Source organism: Lemur catta, chromosome 7 (assembly GCF_020740605.2).
Source record: "Lemur catta isolate mLemCat1 chromosome 7, mLemCat1.pri, whole genome shotgun sequence".
Taxonomy (NCBI): domain Eukaryota; kingdom Metazoa; phylum Chordata; class Mammalia; order Primates; family Lemuridae; genus Lemur; species Lemur catta.
In genome coordinates, this window is record NC_059134.1 from 72397902 (window position 1) to 72416521 (window position 18620).

General features: G+C 49.1%; 2 protein-coding genes and 1 long non-coding RNA gene across 3 annotated transcripts; 2 read left to right on the forward strand and 1 right to left on the reverse strand.

Annotated features, from left to right (window-relative positions):
* Positions 1–636: 636 nt before the first annotated feature.
* On the reverse strand, positions 637–4502 carry LOC123642500 (amyloid protein A-like). Its single transcript, XM_045557638.1, has 4 exons — positions 4397–4502; positions 3864–3952; positions 1331–1469; positions 637–911 (listed from the first exon to the last, which is right to left on the reverse strand). Exons 2-4 carry the CDS (start codon positions 3946–3948, stop codon positions 773–775), a joined length of 363 nt encoding a protein of 120 aa, XP_045413594.1. The 5' UTR covers positions 3949–3952; positions 4397–4502; the 3' UTR covers positions 637–772.
* On the forward strand, positions 3862–9842 carry LOC123642501. The gene is made up of 3 exons (XR_006736473.1): positions 3862–4127; positions 5246–5414; positions 9588–9842. It is a non-coding gene; the product is annotated as an uncharacterized LOC123642501 (long non-coding RNA).
* Positions 9843–14534: 4692 nt separating this feature from the next.
* LOC123642505 (amyloid protein A-like) lies at positions 14535–18493 on the forward strand. Its single transcript, XM_045557645.1, has 4 exons — positions 14535–14636; positions 15081–15169; positions 17661–17799; positions 18219–18493. Exons 2-4 carry the CDS (start codon positions 15085–15087, stop codon positions 18355–18357), a joined length of 363 nt encoding a protein of 120 aa, XP_045413601.1. The 5' UTR covers positions 14535–14636; positions 15081–15084; the 3' UTR covers positions 18358–18493.
* Positions 18494–18620: the final 127 nt, after the last annotated feature.

Genomic DNA, 18620 nt, shown 5'->3' on the forward strand with positions numbered 1-18620 from the left:
CTGTCCCTTGACCAGACCTGACTGGTAAAGGGGTCTTCTCTCTCCACCTCGCTCTTCACTGCCACCACTGCCACAATTTTGACCTAGCGAAGGTGAGAAACTGCCAGGAAACACTCATAAAAAGGGTGGCATTACATCTTCATTTAGGCTTGCAATAGGCAATGAAAATAGAGTGGAGGGAAACTGCACTGAAGGCATTTTGTAGACGGGATGGACAGAAACTGGTTAATACTTGGATGTGTAGGTGCTGCTGAGTCATGAGGAGAAGATCAAGGTGGCAGTTCCCGGGGCAGGATTTCCCAGTCCAATCCTCCCATGTGTGTGTGCCGCCCCGAGACACAGAGACCCCGGAGGAGCTGAGACCCTGGGGGCAGACAAGGTAATAGGATGTGGTTGACAGGCACCTGGAAGGGCCTGGAAGTAGCAACAACGTAAGCACAGGGAGCTGGACAGGGAAGCGGGTCTGACTCAGGGAGGGGTTGGTGCAGGTGTCCGCGCTGTGCGACTGCTGAGATTATCTTTCCTACACCCAAACTCACGGGCACCAGCTACACCTAAACATGGGTGTTCATGGATCCCCCCTTCATATCGAACAGGCAGTCCTTACTGCAAAGAATAACACACAGTTTCAACACATTCAATCTCTTAAGCATTTATTAGACCCCTATTGTGTGCCCTCGACCAGCTTCTGTGCACACAGAAGTCAGTAACTCCATGTCCCTGCCCTCAGGGGCCCACAGCCCAGTCCCCGAGAGCAGAGAGAAGAGGAAGCTCAGTACTTGTCAGGCAGGCCTTTGGGTCTGAAGTGATTGGGGTCTTTGCCACTCCGCCCCCATTCGTTGGCAGCCTGGTCGGCCAGCGAGTCCTCTGCTCCGTGGCCCAGGAATTTCTGGATATCCTCTCTGGCATTGCTGTGATGGAGGCAGGCAAGGAGGAGATGAATCACCAGGCAGGTGAGCAAGACTGCACCCTCCCATACTCTGCTTTCCAAGGGCTCTGAGCGGAGCCCGGAACGTGAGGGAAGGAGGGGCTCAGCCCTCCTTACCCCGGGCTGGGCACTCTTATGCTGGAGGAGCAGCACCCAGAGGGAGAGGGCTGGGAATCACTCCATGGCCCTCCCTTGCGCTTTCTGGGGACAGGTTCACACATCTTCACCAGCCAAGCTCTGGCTCAGCCAGCAGCCCAGGCCCTGACCTAGGCATGGATTGGGGAACAGGGTGGGCATTGGTGGCCCAGGCCCTAAAGGAACCTGCTCAGGGCCAGTCCCTGCTGATCCCCCAGGCAGGCAACCCCTGGCACCCATACTGGCATTCCCAGGAGCTCGAGATACCTGATCACTTCTGCAGCCCAGGCACCCCCAGGCCCCCTCTGGGCAGCATCATAGTTCCCTCGAGCGTGGAAGTATTTATCTGAATTTTTGTAATTGGCGTCTTTCATGTCAGAGTAGGCTCTCCACATGTCCCAAGCCCCTGGAAAAGAAAGGAAAAGGCAAAGGGACACCAGGTGAACCCAAAGACTCTCACAACACCTTAAAACAGAATCAAAGAATGACAAATCTTCCGCTGACTTTAAGATTTGAGTCTGTGACCCTAGCACCTTTGGATACCATGGATTAGGAAGAACATTCCTTAATCCTGGTTGGCTTCTCAGGTAATTTGAGTGAGCGAGTGAGAGCTATGTAAGTGGGCACACGCAGGTTCTATTGTATCTTGCTATCTGACTGCTGTGGTGCTATGTGCTACACCTCACTAAAGGTTCCTGGTGATGTGTTTCAAGGCAGGAACTCTCAGAGGAATCATAATAGAATGGAATTCCTCAATGTCCCCACAGTGGAAATATCAGACCAGGTAATTCTTTCTTTTCAGGGATGTCCTGGGCACTGTGGGATGTTTACCACCATCCACGTCCTCTACCCGCTAGATGCTGGCAGCACATTCCCCAGTGAAACAAACACAAATATAATCCCAATATTGCCAACAGTCCCCTGGGCCACACCATTGCCCCTGGTCAAGAACCACTGTTACAGAATGAAGCTACATGTGGTACGATCCAGGCACGTATATGAGTGAGGTGGTCCATGGAAGACAGAGTCTGAGAAAGTCTGCGGACATAGCCAACTTCTGCCCTGACACATAAAAAATGTATCCTTAAACTGAATACATGGAATTGTGAGTTGAGTCCCTGTGACTGTTAGGGTCATAAGGGTCCCTTACAACTGCCTAAAAAACTGTACTGAAGTTACGGTTGCTTCAGGAAGCCCTAGAGCAGCATTTCTCAGCCCTGGCTGTGCTTTCTTTCTTTCTTTCTTTCTTCTTCTTCTTTTTTTCCCCCTTTATCACAGGCTTGTTCTATGAATGGCTGCACTTTCTAATCACCTGGAGAGAAATAGAAAGTCCCAATACCCAGGCCACACTCCAGGCTAATTTCTGCAGAATCCTTGGGGCTGGGTGGTCACAGGCATGGGTAGGTTTTAATGCTCTGCAGGTGACTCCAACGTGTGGCCAAGATCCATAACCACTGAGCTCTAGCAGGTAGGGAGCAGACACATCTACCTGGAAGAGCTTTGCCCTCCTGCACAGCTGGCCTCAAACTTCTGCTCTGCCACCTGCTGACAGGCACTAAGTCCCTGGGCAAAGGACTCAGCTGCTCTAAGCCTCAGTTTTCTCACATCCAAAGTGGGGGAAGATGCCTGCCTCACAGAGTTATTCTTACTTAAATGAGAAAACACTCAGCTCCCTGTGTGTTCCCTGATGTATGTCAGTTCCCACTTCCTGTCAAGTAGACTGGAGGGGGGAGGAAACTGATCTAGCTAGGAAGGGGGACACTGGCAGAGCCAGGCTAAAGGCCCCTTTAATTCATCCAGTGAGGAGAAAAGGCAGAAAGAGGGGAAGGAGAGAAGGAAGGATGGATGGAAGGAAGGAAGGAAGGAAGGAAGGAAGGAAGGAAGGAAGGAAGGAAGGAAGGAAGGAAAAAGAGAAAAATGTTAACAGATAGCTTTAATAATACTTCTCCGTAATTTTTGTTGTGGGTCATTTTATACCAATTTCAGACTTTATTTTAGTATTATATTGAAAACAAATAGCTTAGCTCCCCCTGGGAATCATGATCGTTCTTTGTCTAAGTTAGTAACACAAATTCCCAACTTCCTACTCTGTTCAGCAGCTCCCAAAACACCTGGCGCGTTCTGGCACATTGGGCAGCAGAACCTATCACAATTACTCAAACCTTAGCGAGTATACAAAAATACTCTGTGGTTTCTTGTTCCTGGATCGCCCCCACCACACCTGTGGCTCAGGAGCGTGTGTTATTGGTAAACATGACAGCAGGTTCTGGAACACGTACTAGAGCCGTGAACACAGCCCGAGAAACACCGAACTAGGGGACAGGACACATTCTAGCAAGTCAAGAGGACCTGAGCTGGGCCACCCAGCTCCCCCTTAGTTCATCACAGTCCCGGAGCAACACAGAAACTGATGACTCTAGAAGTCTCAAAACAGCCCTCCGAGAGCATCCTTGCGCCACTCGGGAGGTGCAGGGCGGCGGTTGTCTTCAGGGGTCCCGCGTGCCTTCCCCCTTCCAGACACCGCGCAGACGCCAGCGGCCTGGCCCCCGGGACGCAGGGCGGGGGCTGTGCCTGTGCGACGCGCCACCAGGGGGCGGCACAGCACCGCGGGGCGACCCGGCCCCGCCCTCACCCGAGCGCAGCATCCACTAGTGACCGGGGGCGGGGACCCCGCGGGCAGGTGGCAGGGCTCCCGGGCCTCTCTGCGGCTTCTCTAGCGGCCGCCCACATGCACCAGGCCCGGGGACCCGACTCAAGGGTGAATCCCGGGCCGGGACGCAGCCTCCTCCAGCAGCCTTACCTCCAGCAGCCTCGCCGAGGAACGAGAACCAGCCTCTGGCTCCCAGGACCAAGGAAAAGAAGAGCAGGCCCGTGAGAAGCTTCATGGTGCTGAAAGGAGAGGACAGGGTCAGGCAGTCCCGTCCACACTGGCTCATCCTCTTTTGGGATTTGTATTCCAAAGGGAGCCTCGTTGTTTAATTAAGTCCACTGGTTCTCATTGGAGTCTTAGCGGCTTATCTAGGAAGCCTCGCTGGGGACCTCACTCAGAGCCACAAGTCCTCAGGTGTGAACCCCTCAGCCCTGAACCCCGACTGTGTAAGAGGATCCCAGGAGGCGCGGGTGGAGGAAGAGGGGTTAGGACAGGGTGGCCCCTCCCTGAAGCAGCCTGTAGTCCAGCAAGGAGAATGACCACGTGGTCCCTCTGCCCAGCACAGAACTCACACGGGATACATATTAAATATAAGTATTTTTAAAAAGACAATGACAAACTTGTTTGGAAAGAGAAAACGAAGTAAGTTTTCTAAAAAATCATTCTATGGAGTGTTCGCTCACCTGAGTTCTGGTGGAGCAGAGCTGCTGGTCCCTGCCTGCCAGGGAGCCGGGGCTGGTATTTATACTGAGCCTTCCCTACTGGGGTCATGCGAGGGAAGAAAAGGTCGTGGGGACAGTCCCTGCAGGTCATTTCCCCATCTAAACCTGTCAGGACACTTCCTGGACACCAGTGTTTTCTTCATCCACAGGTCATCTTCCCCAGTTGTGCAACCTGAGGAATCGGGATGGGTTTGCTCTGCCCTGGCAGCCGTGGGGTTGGCAGATGGGTCTGATCCTCAGAACTGGAGGCGGGGAGGCTACAGGGAAGGCGGTAGGGACCCCATGATGGCCGCACCAGGGCTGCTGCAAGGTGTGGAGTGGAGGGCGGCTCTTCCACCCAGCACCTGCTGTACTGGTCATTTCCTCAGGATGGGCCCTGCTGGATGGTTTAGGCAATTAGGCAATGTCTTTTCTAAGTTGTCTCCTGGCTTGGGGCAATGCCAAGGAAGGGGCTTACTCCCTCTCCCACCCAATCCTGGAGACGCACACTGGGACACTGAGAGTGCTGTGGGATAAGTTGGCGGCCCAGCTGGGAAAGCGCCAGGCTGCCATCAGGGGAATGCAGGGAGAGCTGTTGCTGTGTTACCCTGGGGAGGGGCCACTGTCTGTCTGCCAGAGACATCAGCAGGTCAGACCAGCTCTGCAGGGGCCGGTGCAGGAGCACAGGGCTGAGGAGGGGTCAGTACCAGAGCTCAGCAGGGCTGGGGCCAGGATATGCACACAGCCTGGTGCACATAGCAGCTCCTCTGCTTTCTTCCCCTGCGGTCCATCTGCACTTGCAAATTCATTTCCATTGCTTCTATTTTCCAGTGAAATGGGAAGCAAAATCATCAACTGACACGAAGAGATGAGATAGGAAGTGTTGGAATTTTCAGGCAAGAAGTAAAAAATATTCATCAAGGAGAATGGGAGACTGAATGAGCATGAGAAAGGTAACAAGAGTGCAAGGTAGCTCACAGTTACTGATCATGAATTTAAGGTAAGGCTAGTCACTATAGGTGTGCATTTTTTCTCTGACCACATTCAGCTGCCCGGGTACAGACTTGTACTAAGTGGGGAATTGAGTGCTGATTCAATAGCTGTTGAAGTACTGAATGAATGAACAAATGCAAAAGTTAAAAGGAGGATTCATTTAAGATGAGGGACATGGGAGGAGGGCTTGAGCCCAGGAGTTCAAGGATACAGTGAGCTATGATCCCCCCACTGTACTCCAGCCTGGGTGACAGAGTGAATTCTCAGCTCTGAAGAAACAAACAAACAAACGAACAATCAAAAAACAACAAAAACAAAAACAAAATGCAGGAGGGTGATAGGGTATAGGGAGAAAGTTAAGCAAGACAGAGTGACTGAGGGTCAAAGATAGGGCATAACATCTAGTTCAGTGGCCAAGGCCCGAAAGGGCTACTGGTGACAGGGCTGCGCAGAGTGTGGCAGGAGCAGGCCTTTCTCTGAGAAAGGAAGGAGAGAAGGGAGAACAAGGGAGATGCATTTTGAGATGAAGGATAGAGAACCCGAGGGGAACCAGAAGCACCTGTCCTTTACCTGTCATAGGACTCATCACTTTCTGCCTGTTTGCATTTCTGAGTTTGACCCCAGAGTACACAAAACCCAGGCGCAGGAACCTTCTCTAGATGATTGACAGGTAATCTGTTATGTCTTTAACACCTAACACATGCCCCACCTATAACAGCTTCTCAGTAATTTTTATTAATTGAGTGAATCAATGCATGTATGAAGTAGGAGCAGAAGTATTCTGCACGGATTTATAGGTTGCGGGTTAAGAAGACTGGACAAGCTGTGAAACAATGATGTGTGGTAGGCATTTGCAGATGAACATGGACATTGTTAATGTGCAATGAAATCCAAGCCTACTTGGAATGGTTGAATTTATTGTCAAGAAATGTATCCAGAAGGCAAACACCTATCACCACTCTCCTGCTTCCAACCTGTTATAATAATAATGCATCATCATCTGGATTATTATGACTTCCCAACTGGCTTCCACATTTCCACCTTTGTCCCCAACTAATCTCTTCTCAACTACACTGTTAAAACACAAGACAGCTGCTGTCCATCTCTGCTCAAAACCCTCCGGAGGATCCCAGTCTGCCACTTAGTCCAGATCAAAGCCCTAATCATGGCTTCAACCTCTCCCCAAACTGCCCCACCCCCTTCTACTTACACCTCCTTTCCTGCTTGTCCCCTCTTGCTCATTCTGCTCCAGCCACACTGGTCTCCTCTGTTCTTCAAACCCCCTGGGCACATCTCATGATAGGGGCTTTGGATTAGCTCCTCCTTTCCTCTGGAACATTCTTTTGCCAGACACTGGCATATCAGGGCTTTGAGGTGGGCATGACCTGGGATTCCAGGCGTATAGTTATTGTCACTAGGAGTATTGGCAATGAATATGTCAGAACAAGGGCTGTGAATGAGCTGAGGAAATTTTCCAGGAGGGTGGGAGAGGATTGGAAAGTTCTTAACAAATACAATAGATGCTTTGTGCCCAAACATTGCTAACCAGATTGTCTACATCAGCAGCATCTGCTGGGTGTTTTAACAATGCAGATTCCTGGGCCAGAATCTTCGTGGTCCTGCTATAGCAAGTTTGGGGGGGTCTTCAGGAATGTATGCTTGAAAATCCCTCTCTGTCAGAAATCACTTGTGCAGATAACATCAGCAAACTGGAGAGAGAGTGGTAAAGAGTTTGGCAGTGATTTCAGAGAGGATAAATGACAAAGAATTCGAGGTGAAGCATGTGGAAATGGCAGTGGGCAGCAAGTGGATGTGGGCCTCTCTCTCCCACTGGGCTGTTCAGGAGGCACCGCAGGACACCTGCCCGCGGGTGAGGGTGGGAATACTGGAATCAACAGGGCATGGGCAGGAGTCAGGTTTTTGTTACAGGGGAAGCTAATAGGCAAAGATAAAGGGGGATCCCCCCACAGAACCTTCTCACCCACAGTTCATTGGAAGGCTGTAGAGCAGAGGCAGGTAAATTGTAGGGAGGACTGAGCCTGACTCACAGGGAAGTGAGTGTCTGTGCAGTGAAAGCAGGGACACGAGAGGGGTAAGGAAACCGTGGTTCAACACAGGGGTTAGGGCCAGCAGATGGGATTATTTATTGCTTTGGGCTGAGTGTGGGGTGCTGAGCTGTGGTCAGCTGACACTGATGTGCCCATAGAACTGAGCCCCAAAGCCCAAGGGAACTGTCAGATGAAACAGTGGGGTTGCCTTTCTGACCCTCTCACAATGGTGCTGGGGTCTGCTATTCACAGTCCTCTAGAGTACGGAGGGACAATGGAGGCAGAAAGGAGAGAGAGAGAGAGAGTAGTCGGTGAATGGCAGTGAGGCATACTCCCAACACGGGATTAATATGAAAAATGTATAAAGCAGCTAGTTTTTAAGGCTGACACACAGCATTCAAACTTGCAGGCAACAGGCTTTGTGAGATTTCTAATTACTGAAAAGAGACACAGGTTTTCCCCCCAGGAAAGGGGAGATCTGTTTACCTATGGATTCATCTTTTACAAGGTCACAGCCTATTAATTTTTCTGACATGTACACCACATCCCATAGCTGTGACACTCTTTTACTTATGAAGAAGAAATCCATCTCCAAATCCCTTTCTGATGGAGAAGCTGTAGGGACTACAAACGGCTCATTCAAGGAGCAGACCCCACGACACTCACACCTTGCCCAGCGCTCTTGCTACCCCAGCTCCTTGCCTCCATCCTGTAACCAATGATCTTTTCTGGGAACTTGTACACACCTGAAAAAGATGAAGGTGGTTTATGGTAATTCCGGATTGGAAGGTTTGGTTTGGGAGAATGCCATCAGTCACAGCAGTCTCAGCTCTTGGATCAGAAACCCGGACTTTGTGCCCATTCCATTTCGCCTTGCCTACTTCTAACAGAAAGTCCCATTACAAAACACCACAACACCTTCCCAGTAGGGGTTGTGACATGGAGTTCCCATTACAGACAGACCTAGTACGACTTCAACTCTATCATGTACTGATGTTGTGGAAGAACATTTAATGACCTGGGGGAGTATAGGTAATGTCTTAAGGGAAAGAGTGCAATAAAATATGATTCCATTTTTGCTCAAAGACATGTTCCCCTAGTGAAACACATCCTAGGACATTGTCCATCAAATGGTACCTGTGTTTCCACGTAGTGGGAAATACTCATGTTATTCTGTGTTTTCAGAATTTCCTACAGTGACATATTCATTCATTTATTCATTCACCAGCTATTCACTGAGTGCCTTCCATGCAGCTGTCACTGCACTAGATATTGGGCATAAAATGGGAGGACGCAGGGGATGACCAGCTCCAAGGGAGGCCTCCATGAAAATAAGACTTGTAATTGAGGGGAAAATGATTATACATGTAAAGGGAGAAACCCATGCTTATTTTATGATAAATCAGTTAGATTCCAATAAGTTAAATGGGAAAGACGATGTGTACAAAATGTATAATGGAAGAAAAGAGAAAGCAAGGTGTCACTAGCCATCCTGATTACTGTCTCCCCCAGAAGACAACAATCCCCAGGTACTGACCTCATTGTTCGTTCCCATCCTCTCTCATCATAATATGTAAAATCAGAAATGACTCAGCTGTCAAAGGTCACCTGCCACTTTGCTTCCTGCCCTCCAGGCAGCAGGCTAGCAATTACTGCCATGGGGAGGACAGGAGAAAAGACCTCCCTCCTGTTTCTTCTACTTAGCAAGCTAATCATCAGAAATGTAAAAGGACCAACTGTTTCTTTAAGGGACTCCTAATTCTGTTTGGTGTGTGTCCCTTCTTACAAAGCCCACCCACCTCTGATGAAGAGAGAACCCCTTCCTCCTAGCTTGAGCTTCCAAGTTGTGTTCTCTGGGCAGCAGGAAATCCTGAATTCAAACCTGTCTGTGCTTCCTCTGTGTCTTTGCCCCCTGAGGCTGCCGGCTGAGGCTCATTGCCTCTCTGAAGCCTGCTGGCCGCTACCTGATGGGATGAGTCAGGGCGAGGGACAGCCAGGGGGATTCAGTCACCAGCCACTGTCAGTGACTGCAGGGGCCACCCTCAGAGTCTGGACTGGTGCTGTCAGAAGATACAAACCCTCTGCTTTCTGTTTAAAAAGTGTTCACTTTATTTCTTTTCAAACATTTGCAGGAGAGATTGATGAACTACAGACATCTCCAAACCCAAAATCTCTTCTGGAATTGTGTGGTAGTGGTGAAGCTAAGAACTCACTTGGGGACAGGAAATTTTTAAGTCCCAAGAATTCTTCTTAAGCTTTGTTTAACTTTCAAGTGACTGATAAGTACATGTTATGAATCATCACTAAACCTTCTTCACCAGTTGGGCTATTTGAATATCTAAATCTTTAAACATGTTCAGTAATTGTAAAAAACAGGATTTGCAGTTTAGATGGACAATAAAATGTTATATCAAGAAGAGACTCCTTTTTCTTTTACATCCATTGGCAGGAAAATCCAACATGGGAAACTTACCGCTTATGATTGAGCAAAGCCACATCTGTAGATTACAGGAGAGTCTGTCCCAATCTGATTAGTTAGCAAGAGGAGGAGTCCTTGTTTGGCTCTCGTGTCCTAAGCATCTTGCAACTCCCCAGGCTCTCTTACCTTCAGGGACACGTGGTTTACAACACAGTGGTTCAATAAACAAAAAGTACTTTTTGATCCAAGTGATTTGGCTTCCAATTTCCTTTAATCAAAGACACTCTCTGTCTAAATGGAGACTCACATCTCTCTTGACACATCATTTCTTCCATAACCCCATAGTGTATGTTCCCTGATCACACCTGCTGGGTGGACACACTCCCCAGAGGCAGGTACCCCCACCTCTCTGGGGCCCCCAACCTTATTCAGGAGCCCAGGCTCACCCCATTCATTCCCAGGTGTAGGGAACTCACAGCAAGGAGATGCAACCCCAGCAGATGTTATAAAGTGAGCTGGGGTAGGTTCTGCACATAGGAAGATTGAGGCTAATGACAACTTGAGCCCCTGATTGGCAAACCTTTCCTTCTTGGCTAAAGATGGGTTCACCTGCAGGCCTGGCACACTTGGGAAAGGACTGGAATGACTGGGCATTAGGACCAGTAAAAAGGTTTCAGAGTCAAGGAAGAATTGAGCCTGCAGCTTGCTGTGGCTATAACATGTCCCAAATCTGTTCCTAACTTGCACCAGGACTGCCCATTTCCTAACCTCTAATGTGGGATTCCTCAGATAGGTGGTGGTCCTCAGGGAAGGAAATACCACATCTTTGCTCAGACATTCACTTCACCCCCTCCCATATCCAGTGAGAGACTTACAAGCTCCAAGTCCTGACTTCATTTCACACCTCAGGGCCAGCAGTCACCTGTCCCCACTAGTACTCCTGTTTTGCTCACTCAAGATGCTTCCCTCCCACTGAGTACATCTGTGGACATTTGTGTCTGTTTTTCTTTTGGGGGAACGTTCAACAGTTTGGCTCTCTCTTGTGCTTGAAATACTCTTAATGAGAAGATTTCAGTTTTAAAATATAGGTTCTATTGTTATTCAGGCGTGGCAATGCCAACAGATCGGGAGATGACTGTCATTGCAGACAGTCTGTTACTCACAGTTCCCGAGAGAAGGGGGCACATACTGTGTCACAGGGGACCACACGGGGAAGCAGGTGGCAAGTGAGGAGGCAGGGGAATGGGGGAAACATGCACAAGACTCTCAATTGTGTTTCTGCAGGAAGCAAAGTTGTGGCAACTTAAACAGGCTTAGGATTGGCCAGTTTGAATAATTTCAGCATGCTCTTGGGCACAGGGGCTGTTCTTAGTCTACTGGGACCTGGCCCTGGAGTGATCAGGGGAGGTGGATAGTGCCCTGGAGTATGCAGTCCAACGTCACTTTAACATTCCCTGTGGGAAAGTGGATGGGGTACGCACACTAGTCTGTGGGTCCCCAATGCCAAGCATTGTGCTTAGAGCTTTACATGCAGTTGTTTCATTTAGGCCTGGAGTAAGGAGGATCTTCAAAGCTGTGTGGCCCTACTTCTCTGGTACCTATTTTGGACATAACTACTGCTGCACATGACTCTCAGTCCTTCCCTGTAGACTGAGGCAGGAGTCACAGAGGTCTCGCCACCTGTGGCTGAGCCCACGCTCACACGTCTCAGAGACCCGTACCTGTCCCCTCTTTGCTCTTGTTTCTTAAAATTGACTTAACTATTCATAGTTAACTTTATTCTTCCACAAACAATGAATTTGTTCCATTCCTGATAAAAATTGAAGGAGGAATTTTTGATTCACATTGCATTGAATTTATAAGTTAATATGGGAAGAATTGCTGTCTTCGCTAAGCTAAAACAAAATCTCCATGAGTGTGACATACTTTGCCATTTTTTTAATCCCTTAACAGAGTTTAAAATTTTCTCTATAAAAGTTTGTGCATTATTGAAGGTTATTTCCTAGGTAGGTAATATATTCGGTACTATTTATGTTGTCGTTTATAACTGTTAAGAATTCTTGCAAAGAAATGCTATCGATTTTTAAAATTTTACCTTGAATATGGTAGTCATGCTGAATTCTCTTAATAGCTCTATTAAATAATAGTTTGTCATTTGATTCTGATGGATTTTCTATGTAAAAGAAAATGTGTCATCTTGAAATAGTGATAGTTTCCTTTCTTCTCTTCCACTTCTTCCCCTCCTGTGTTTCTTGTAGTCAGCATTAAACACGTCCCCCAGGAGTGTGTGGGACAGTAGCAGTAAGAGCAGGACATCTGGTCTCTTCTTGGCCTTGTTGAGAATGCACCTGAAATTTCTTCATTCCACATGATGTTTGCTATAGAGGAAAGATTCTCAAACTTTTTAGTCTCAGGATCACATCACACTCAAAAATTATTGGCCGGGCGCGATGGCTCATGCCTGTAATCCTAGCACTCTGGGAGGCCGAGGTGGGTGGATTGCTCGAGGTCAGGAGTTCGAGACCAGCCTGAGCAAGAGCGAGACTCCGTCTCTACTAAAAAATAGGAAGAAATTATCTGGCCAACTAAATATATATATAGAAAAAATTAGCTGGGCATGGTGGCGCATACCTGTAGTCCCAGCTACTTGGGAGGCTGAGGCAGGAGGATCGCTTGAGCCCAGGAGTTTGAGGTTGCTGTGAGCTAGGCTGACGCCACAGCACTCACTCTAGCCCAGGCAACAGAGCGAGACTCTGTCAAAAAAAAAAAAAATATTGGAGCCCCCAAACAACTTTTTGATGAAGACTCTGTATATCAATATTTACCAATTCAGAAAGAAAAACTTTAAGACATTTATCAGTTATTTTTGAAGAATAATCCATTACATGTTAACATGAATAATATATTTTTATGAAAAATCACTATTTTCAAAACAAAATGTTGGTAAGAAGAACAGTATGGTTTAGCATTTTTGAAAATTTTTTCATGTCTGAATTACTAGAAGAGAGCTGGATTCTCACACCTCAGTCTGTTGCAATACTTTATTTAGGGTGAAGTATGTGAAGAAAATTCAGCCTCATATACAGACATATAGTTGGAAACGGGAGGGTATTTTAATAGTATATTTAGATGATTGGGGTTATTATATGATACTACACCAAAAATGGACAAGTGGTAGTTTCTTAAAGGTCAGTTGCAATGTGGAAATCCAAACACATATCAATGAACTTTTCACACCGTGTGTACTCATGAGAAAATTACAACGAAAAAGGAATATCTGTTGTAGTATTAAAATAACAATAATTTTGACCTCAAAGCCTCCCTAAAAGGACATGGGGAATCCTTAGGGTTTTCTGGAACACAGTTTGAGAGCTGTTGCTATAGATTATTGGTATTTAGCCTTTATCAATTCAGAAAGGGGCTCTGATTTTGTTATATGTTTTTCTTTTTCATTAATAGACATTATCAATTATGAAATGGATTTTCTGCATCTATTAAAATAAATATGTAACTGTTTCCTTTAATTACCAATACAAAGAATTATAAAGATAGATGTTTCTGATGTTAAATTATTCTTGAATCCCTGCCATAAACCTTAGTCGATCATGATGTGTTGCTATTTTTTACACTGAGCTGGAATTATTTAGCTTTTCTCAGTGAGCTCTTTCTCCCTGGGGATGTCACCACCCTGCCTAGTATGTGTTTCAGTGTGTGTGTAGACCTGTCCTAGCAGGTACACTTCCAATGGGTTTAAGGTGGTGGGATGTATTGGGGTGGGGGGGGTGCTGTGTTACAGTGTGGGCTCCGGAACAGAATCTACAACACCACTGTGTAGACTGGAGCCCGATTTGCTGCTTCCAGGACACTTGGCTCTCCTTTACCTCCTCCCTGGCCCTACCCCTTTCCAAAAGATTTTGTTGGGTTTTTGCAAATGTCTAGGCCTCAGGCTGTGAAGATGGACTGCAGGGGAATAAAGCAGAGGAGCTGCTATGTGCACCAGGCTGTGTGCATATCCTGGCCCCAGCCCTGCTGAGCTCTGGTACTGACCCCTCCTCAGCCCTGTGCTCCTGCACCGGCCCCTGCAGAGCTGGTCTGACCTGCTGATGTCCTGGCAGACAGACAGTGGCCCCTCCCCAGGGTAACACAGCAACAGCTCTCCCTGCATTCCCCTGATGGCAGCCTGGCGCTTCCCCAGCTGGGCCGCCAACTTATCCCACAGCACTCTCAGTGTCCCAGTGTGCGTCTCCAGGATTGGGTGGGAGAGGGAGTAAGCCCCTTCCTTGGCATTGCCCCAAGCCAGGAGACAACTTAGAAAAGACATTGCCTAATTGCCTAAACCATCCAGCAGGGCCCATCCTGAGGAAATGACCAGTACAGCAGGTGCTGGGTGGAAGAGCCGCCCTCCACTCCACACCTTGCAGCAGCCCTGGTGTGGCCATCATGGGGTCCCTACCGCCTTCCCTGTAGCCTCCCCGCCTCCAGTTCTGAGGATCAGACCCATCTGCCAACCCCACGGCTGCCAGGGCAGAGCAAACCCATCCCGATTCCTCAGGTTGCACAACTGGGGAAGATGACCTGTGGATGAAGAAAACACTGGTGTCCAGGAAGTGTCCTGACAGGTTTAGTTGGGGAAATGACCTGCAGGGACTGTCCCCACGACCTTTTCTTCCCTCGCATGACCCCACAAGGAAGGCTCAGTATAAATACCAGCCCCGGCTCCCTGGCAGGCAGGGACCAGCAGCTCTGCTCCACCAGAACTCAGGTGAGCGAACACTCCATAGAGTGATTTTTTAGAAAACTTACTTCCTTTTCTCTTTCCAAAAAAGTTTGTCATTGTCTTTTTAAAAATACTTATATTTAATATGTATCCCGTGTGAGTTCTGTGCTGGGCAGAGGGACCACGTGGTCATTCTCCTTGCTGGACTACAGGCTGCTTCAGGGAGGGGCCACCCTGTCCTAACCCCTCTTCCTCCACCCGCGCCTCCTGGGATCCTCTTACACAGTCGGGGTTCAGGGCTGAGGGGTTCACACCTGAGGACTTGTGGCTCTGAGTGAGGTCCCCAGCGAGGCTTCCTAGATAAGCCGCTAAGACTCCAATGAGAACCAGGGGACTTAATTAAACAACGAGGCTCCCTTTGGAATACAAATCCCAAAGGAGGACGAGCCAGTGTGGACAGGACTGCCTGACCCTGTCCTCTCCTTTCAGCACCATGAAGCTTCTCACGGGCCTGCTCTTCTTTTCCTTGGTCCTGGGAGCCAGAGGCTGGTTCTCGTTCTTTGGCGAGGCTGCTGGAGGTAAGGCTGCTGGAGGAGGCTGCGTCCCGGCCCGGGATTCACCCTTGAGTCGGGTCCCGGGGCCTGGTGCATGTGGGCGGCCGCTAGAGAAGCCGCAGAGAGGCCCGGGAGCCCTGCCACCTGCCCGCGGGGTCCCCGCCCCCGGTCACTAGTGGATGCTGCGCTCGGGTGAGGGCGGGGCCGGGTCGCCCCGCGGTGCTGTGCCGCCCCCTGGTGGCGCGTCGCACAGGCACAGCCCCCGCCCTGCGTCCCGGGGGCCAGGCCACTGGCGTCTGCGCGGTGTCTGGAAGGGGGAAGGCACGCGGGACCCCTGAAGAGAACCGCCGCCCTGCACCTCCCGAGTGGCGCAAGGATGCTCTCGGAGGGCTGTTTTGAGACTTCTAGAGTCATCAGTTTCTGTGTTGCTCCGGGACTGTGATGAACTAAGGGGGAGCTGGGTGGCCCAGCTCAGGTCCTCCTGACTTGCTAGAATGTGTCCTGTCCCCTAGTTCGGTGTTTCTCGGGCTGTGTTCACGGCTCTAGTACGTGTTCCAGAACCTGCTGTCATGTTTACCAATAACACACGCCCCTGAGCCACAGGTGTGGTGGGGGCGATCCAGGAACAAGAAACCACAGAGTATTTTTGTATACTCGCTAAGGTTTGAGCGACTGTCTTAGGTTGTGCTGCCCAATGCGCCAGAACGTGCCAGGTGTTTTGGGAGCTGCTGAACAGAGTAGGAAGTTGGGAATTTGTGTTACTAGCTTAGACAAAGAACGATCATGATTCCCAGGGGGAGCTAAGCTATTTGTTTTCAATATAATACTAAAATAAAGTCTGAAATTGGTATAAAATGACCCACAACAAAAATTACAGAGAAGTATTATTAAAGCTATCTGTTAACATTTTTCTCTTCTTCCTTCCTTCCATCCATCCTTCCTTCTCTCCTTCCCCTCTTTCTGCCTTTTCTCCTCACTGGATGACTTAAAGGGGCCTTTAGCCTGGCTCTGCCAGTGTCCCCGTTCCTGGCTAGATCAGTTTCCTCCCCCCTCCAGTCTACTTGACAGGAAGTGGGAACTGACATACATCAGGGAACACACAGGGAGCTGAGTGTTTTCTCATTTAATTTAGAATAACTCTGTGAGGCAGGCATCTTCCCCCACTTTGGACGTGAGAAAACTGAGGCTTAGAGCAGCTGAGTCCTTTGCCCAGGGACTTCGTGCCTGTCAGCAGGTGGCAGAGCAGAAGTTTGAGGCCAGCTGTGCAGGAGGGCAAAGCTCTTCCAGGTAGATGTGTCTGCTCCCTACCTGCTAGAGCTCAGTGGTTATGGATCTTGGCCACACGTTGGAGTCACCTGCAGAGCATTAAAACCTACCCATGCCTGTGACCACCCAGCCCCAAGGACTCTGCAGAAATTAGCCTGGAGTGTGGCCTGGGTATTGGGACTTTCTATTTCTCTCCAGGTGATTAGAAAGTGCAGCCATTCATAGAACAAGCCTGTGATAAAGGGGGAAAAAAAGAAGAAGAAAGAAAGAAAGAAAGAAAGAGAGAGAGAGAGAGAGAGAGAGAGAGAGAGAGAGAGAGAGAGAGAGAGAGAGAAAGAAAGAAAGAAAGAAAGAAAGAAAGAAAGAAAGAAAGAAAGAAAGAAAGAAAGAAAGAAAGAAAGAAAGAAAGAAAGAAAGAAAGAAAGCAAGCACACCCAGGGCTGAGAAATGCTGCTCTAGGGCTTCCTGAAACAACTGTAACTTCAGTACAGTTTTTTAGGCAGTTGTAAGGGACACTTATGACCCTAACACTCAGAGGGACTCAATTCACAATTCCATGTATTCAGTTTAAGGATATATTTTTTATGTGTCAGGGCAGAAGTTGGCTATGTCCGCAGCCTTTCTCAGACTCTGTCTTCCATGGACCACCTCACTCATATACGTGCCTGGATCATACCACATGTAGCTTCATTCTGTAACAGTGGTTCTTGACCAGGGGCAATGGTGTGGCCCAGGGGACTGTTGGCAATATTGGGATTATATTTGTGTTTGTTTCACTGGGGAATGTGCTGCCAGCATCTAGCGGGTAGAGGACGTGGATGGTGGTAAACATCCCACAGTGCCCAGGACAGCCCTGAAAAGAAAGAATTACCTGGTCTGATACTTCCACAGTGGGGACATTGAGGAATTCCATTCTGTTATGATTCCTCTGAGAGTTCCTGCCTTGAAACACATCACCAGGAACCTTTAGTGAGGTGTAGCACATGGCACCACAGCAGTCAGACAGCAAGCTACAATAGAACCCGCGTGTGCCCACTTACATAGCTCTCACTCGCTCACTCAAATTACCTGAGAAGCCAACCAGGATTAAGGAATGTTCTTCCTAACCCATGGTATCCAAAGGTGCTAGGGTCACAGACTCAAATCTTAAAGTCAGTGGAAGATTTGTCATTCTTTGATTCCTTTTTAAGGTGTTGTGAGAGTCTTTGGGTTCACCTGGTGTCCCTTTGCCTTTTCCTTTCTTTTCCAGGGGCTTGGGACATGTGGAGAGCCTACTCTGACATGAAAGATGCCAATTACAAAAATTCAGATAAATACTTCCACGCTCGAGGGAACTATGATGCTGCCCAGAGGGGGCCTGGGGGCGCCTGGGCTGCAGAAGTGATCAGGTATCTTGAGCTCCTGGGAATGCCAGTATGGGTGCCAGGGGTTGCCTGCCTGGGGGATCAGCAGGGACTGGCCCTGAGCAGGTTCCTTTAGGGCCTGGGCCACCAATGCCCACCCTGTTCCCCAATCCATGCCTAGGTCAGGGCCTGGGCTGCTGGCTGAGCCAGAGCATGGCTGGTGAAGATGTGTGAACCTGTCCCCAGAAAGCGCAAGGGAGGGCCATGGAGTGATTCCCAGCCCTCTCCCTCTGGGTGCTGCTCCTCCAGCATAAGGGTGCCCAGCCCGGGGTAAGGAGGGCTGAGCCCCTCCTTCCTTCACGTTCCGGGCTCTGCTCAGAGCCCTTGGAAAGCGGAGTATGGGAGGGTGCACTCTTGCTCACCTGTCTGGTGATTCCTCTCCTCCTTGCCTGCCTCCATCACAGCAACGCCAGAGAGGATATCCAGAAATTCCTGGGCCACGGAGCAGAGGACTCGCTGGCCGACCAGGCTGCCAACGAATGGGGGCGGAGTGGCAAAGACCCCAATCACTTCAGACCCAAAGGCCTGCCTGACAAGTACTGAGCTTCCTCTTCTCTCTGCTCTCGGGGACTGGGCTGTGGGCCCCTGAGGGCAGGGACATGGAGTTACTGACTTCTGTGTGCACAGAAGCTGGTCGAGGGCACACAATAGGGGTCTAATAAATGCTTAAGAGATTGAATGTGTTGAAACTGTGTGTTATTCTTTGCAGTAAGGACTGCCTGTTTGATATGAAGGGGGGATCCATGAACACCCATGTTTAGGTGTAGCTGGTGCCCGTGAGTTTGGGTGTAGGAAAGATAATCTCA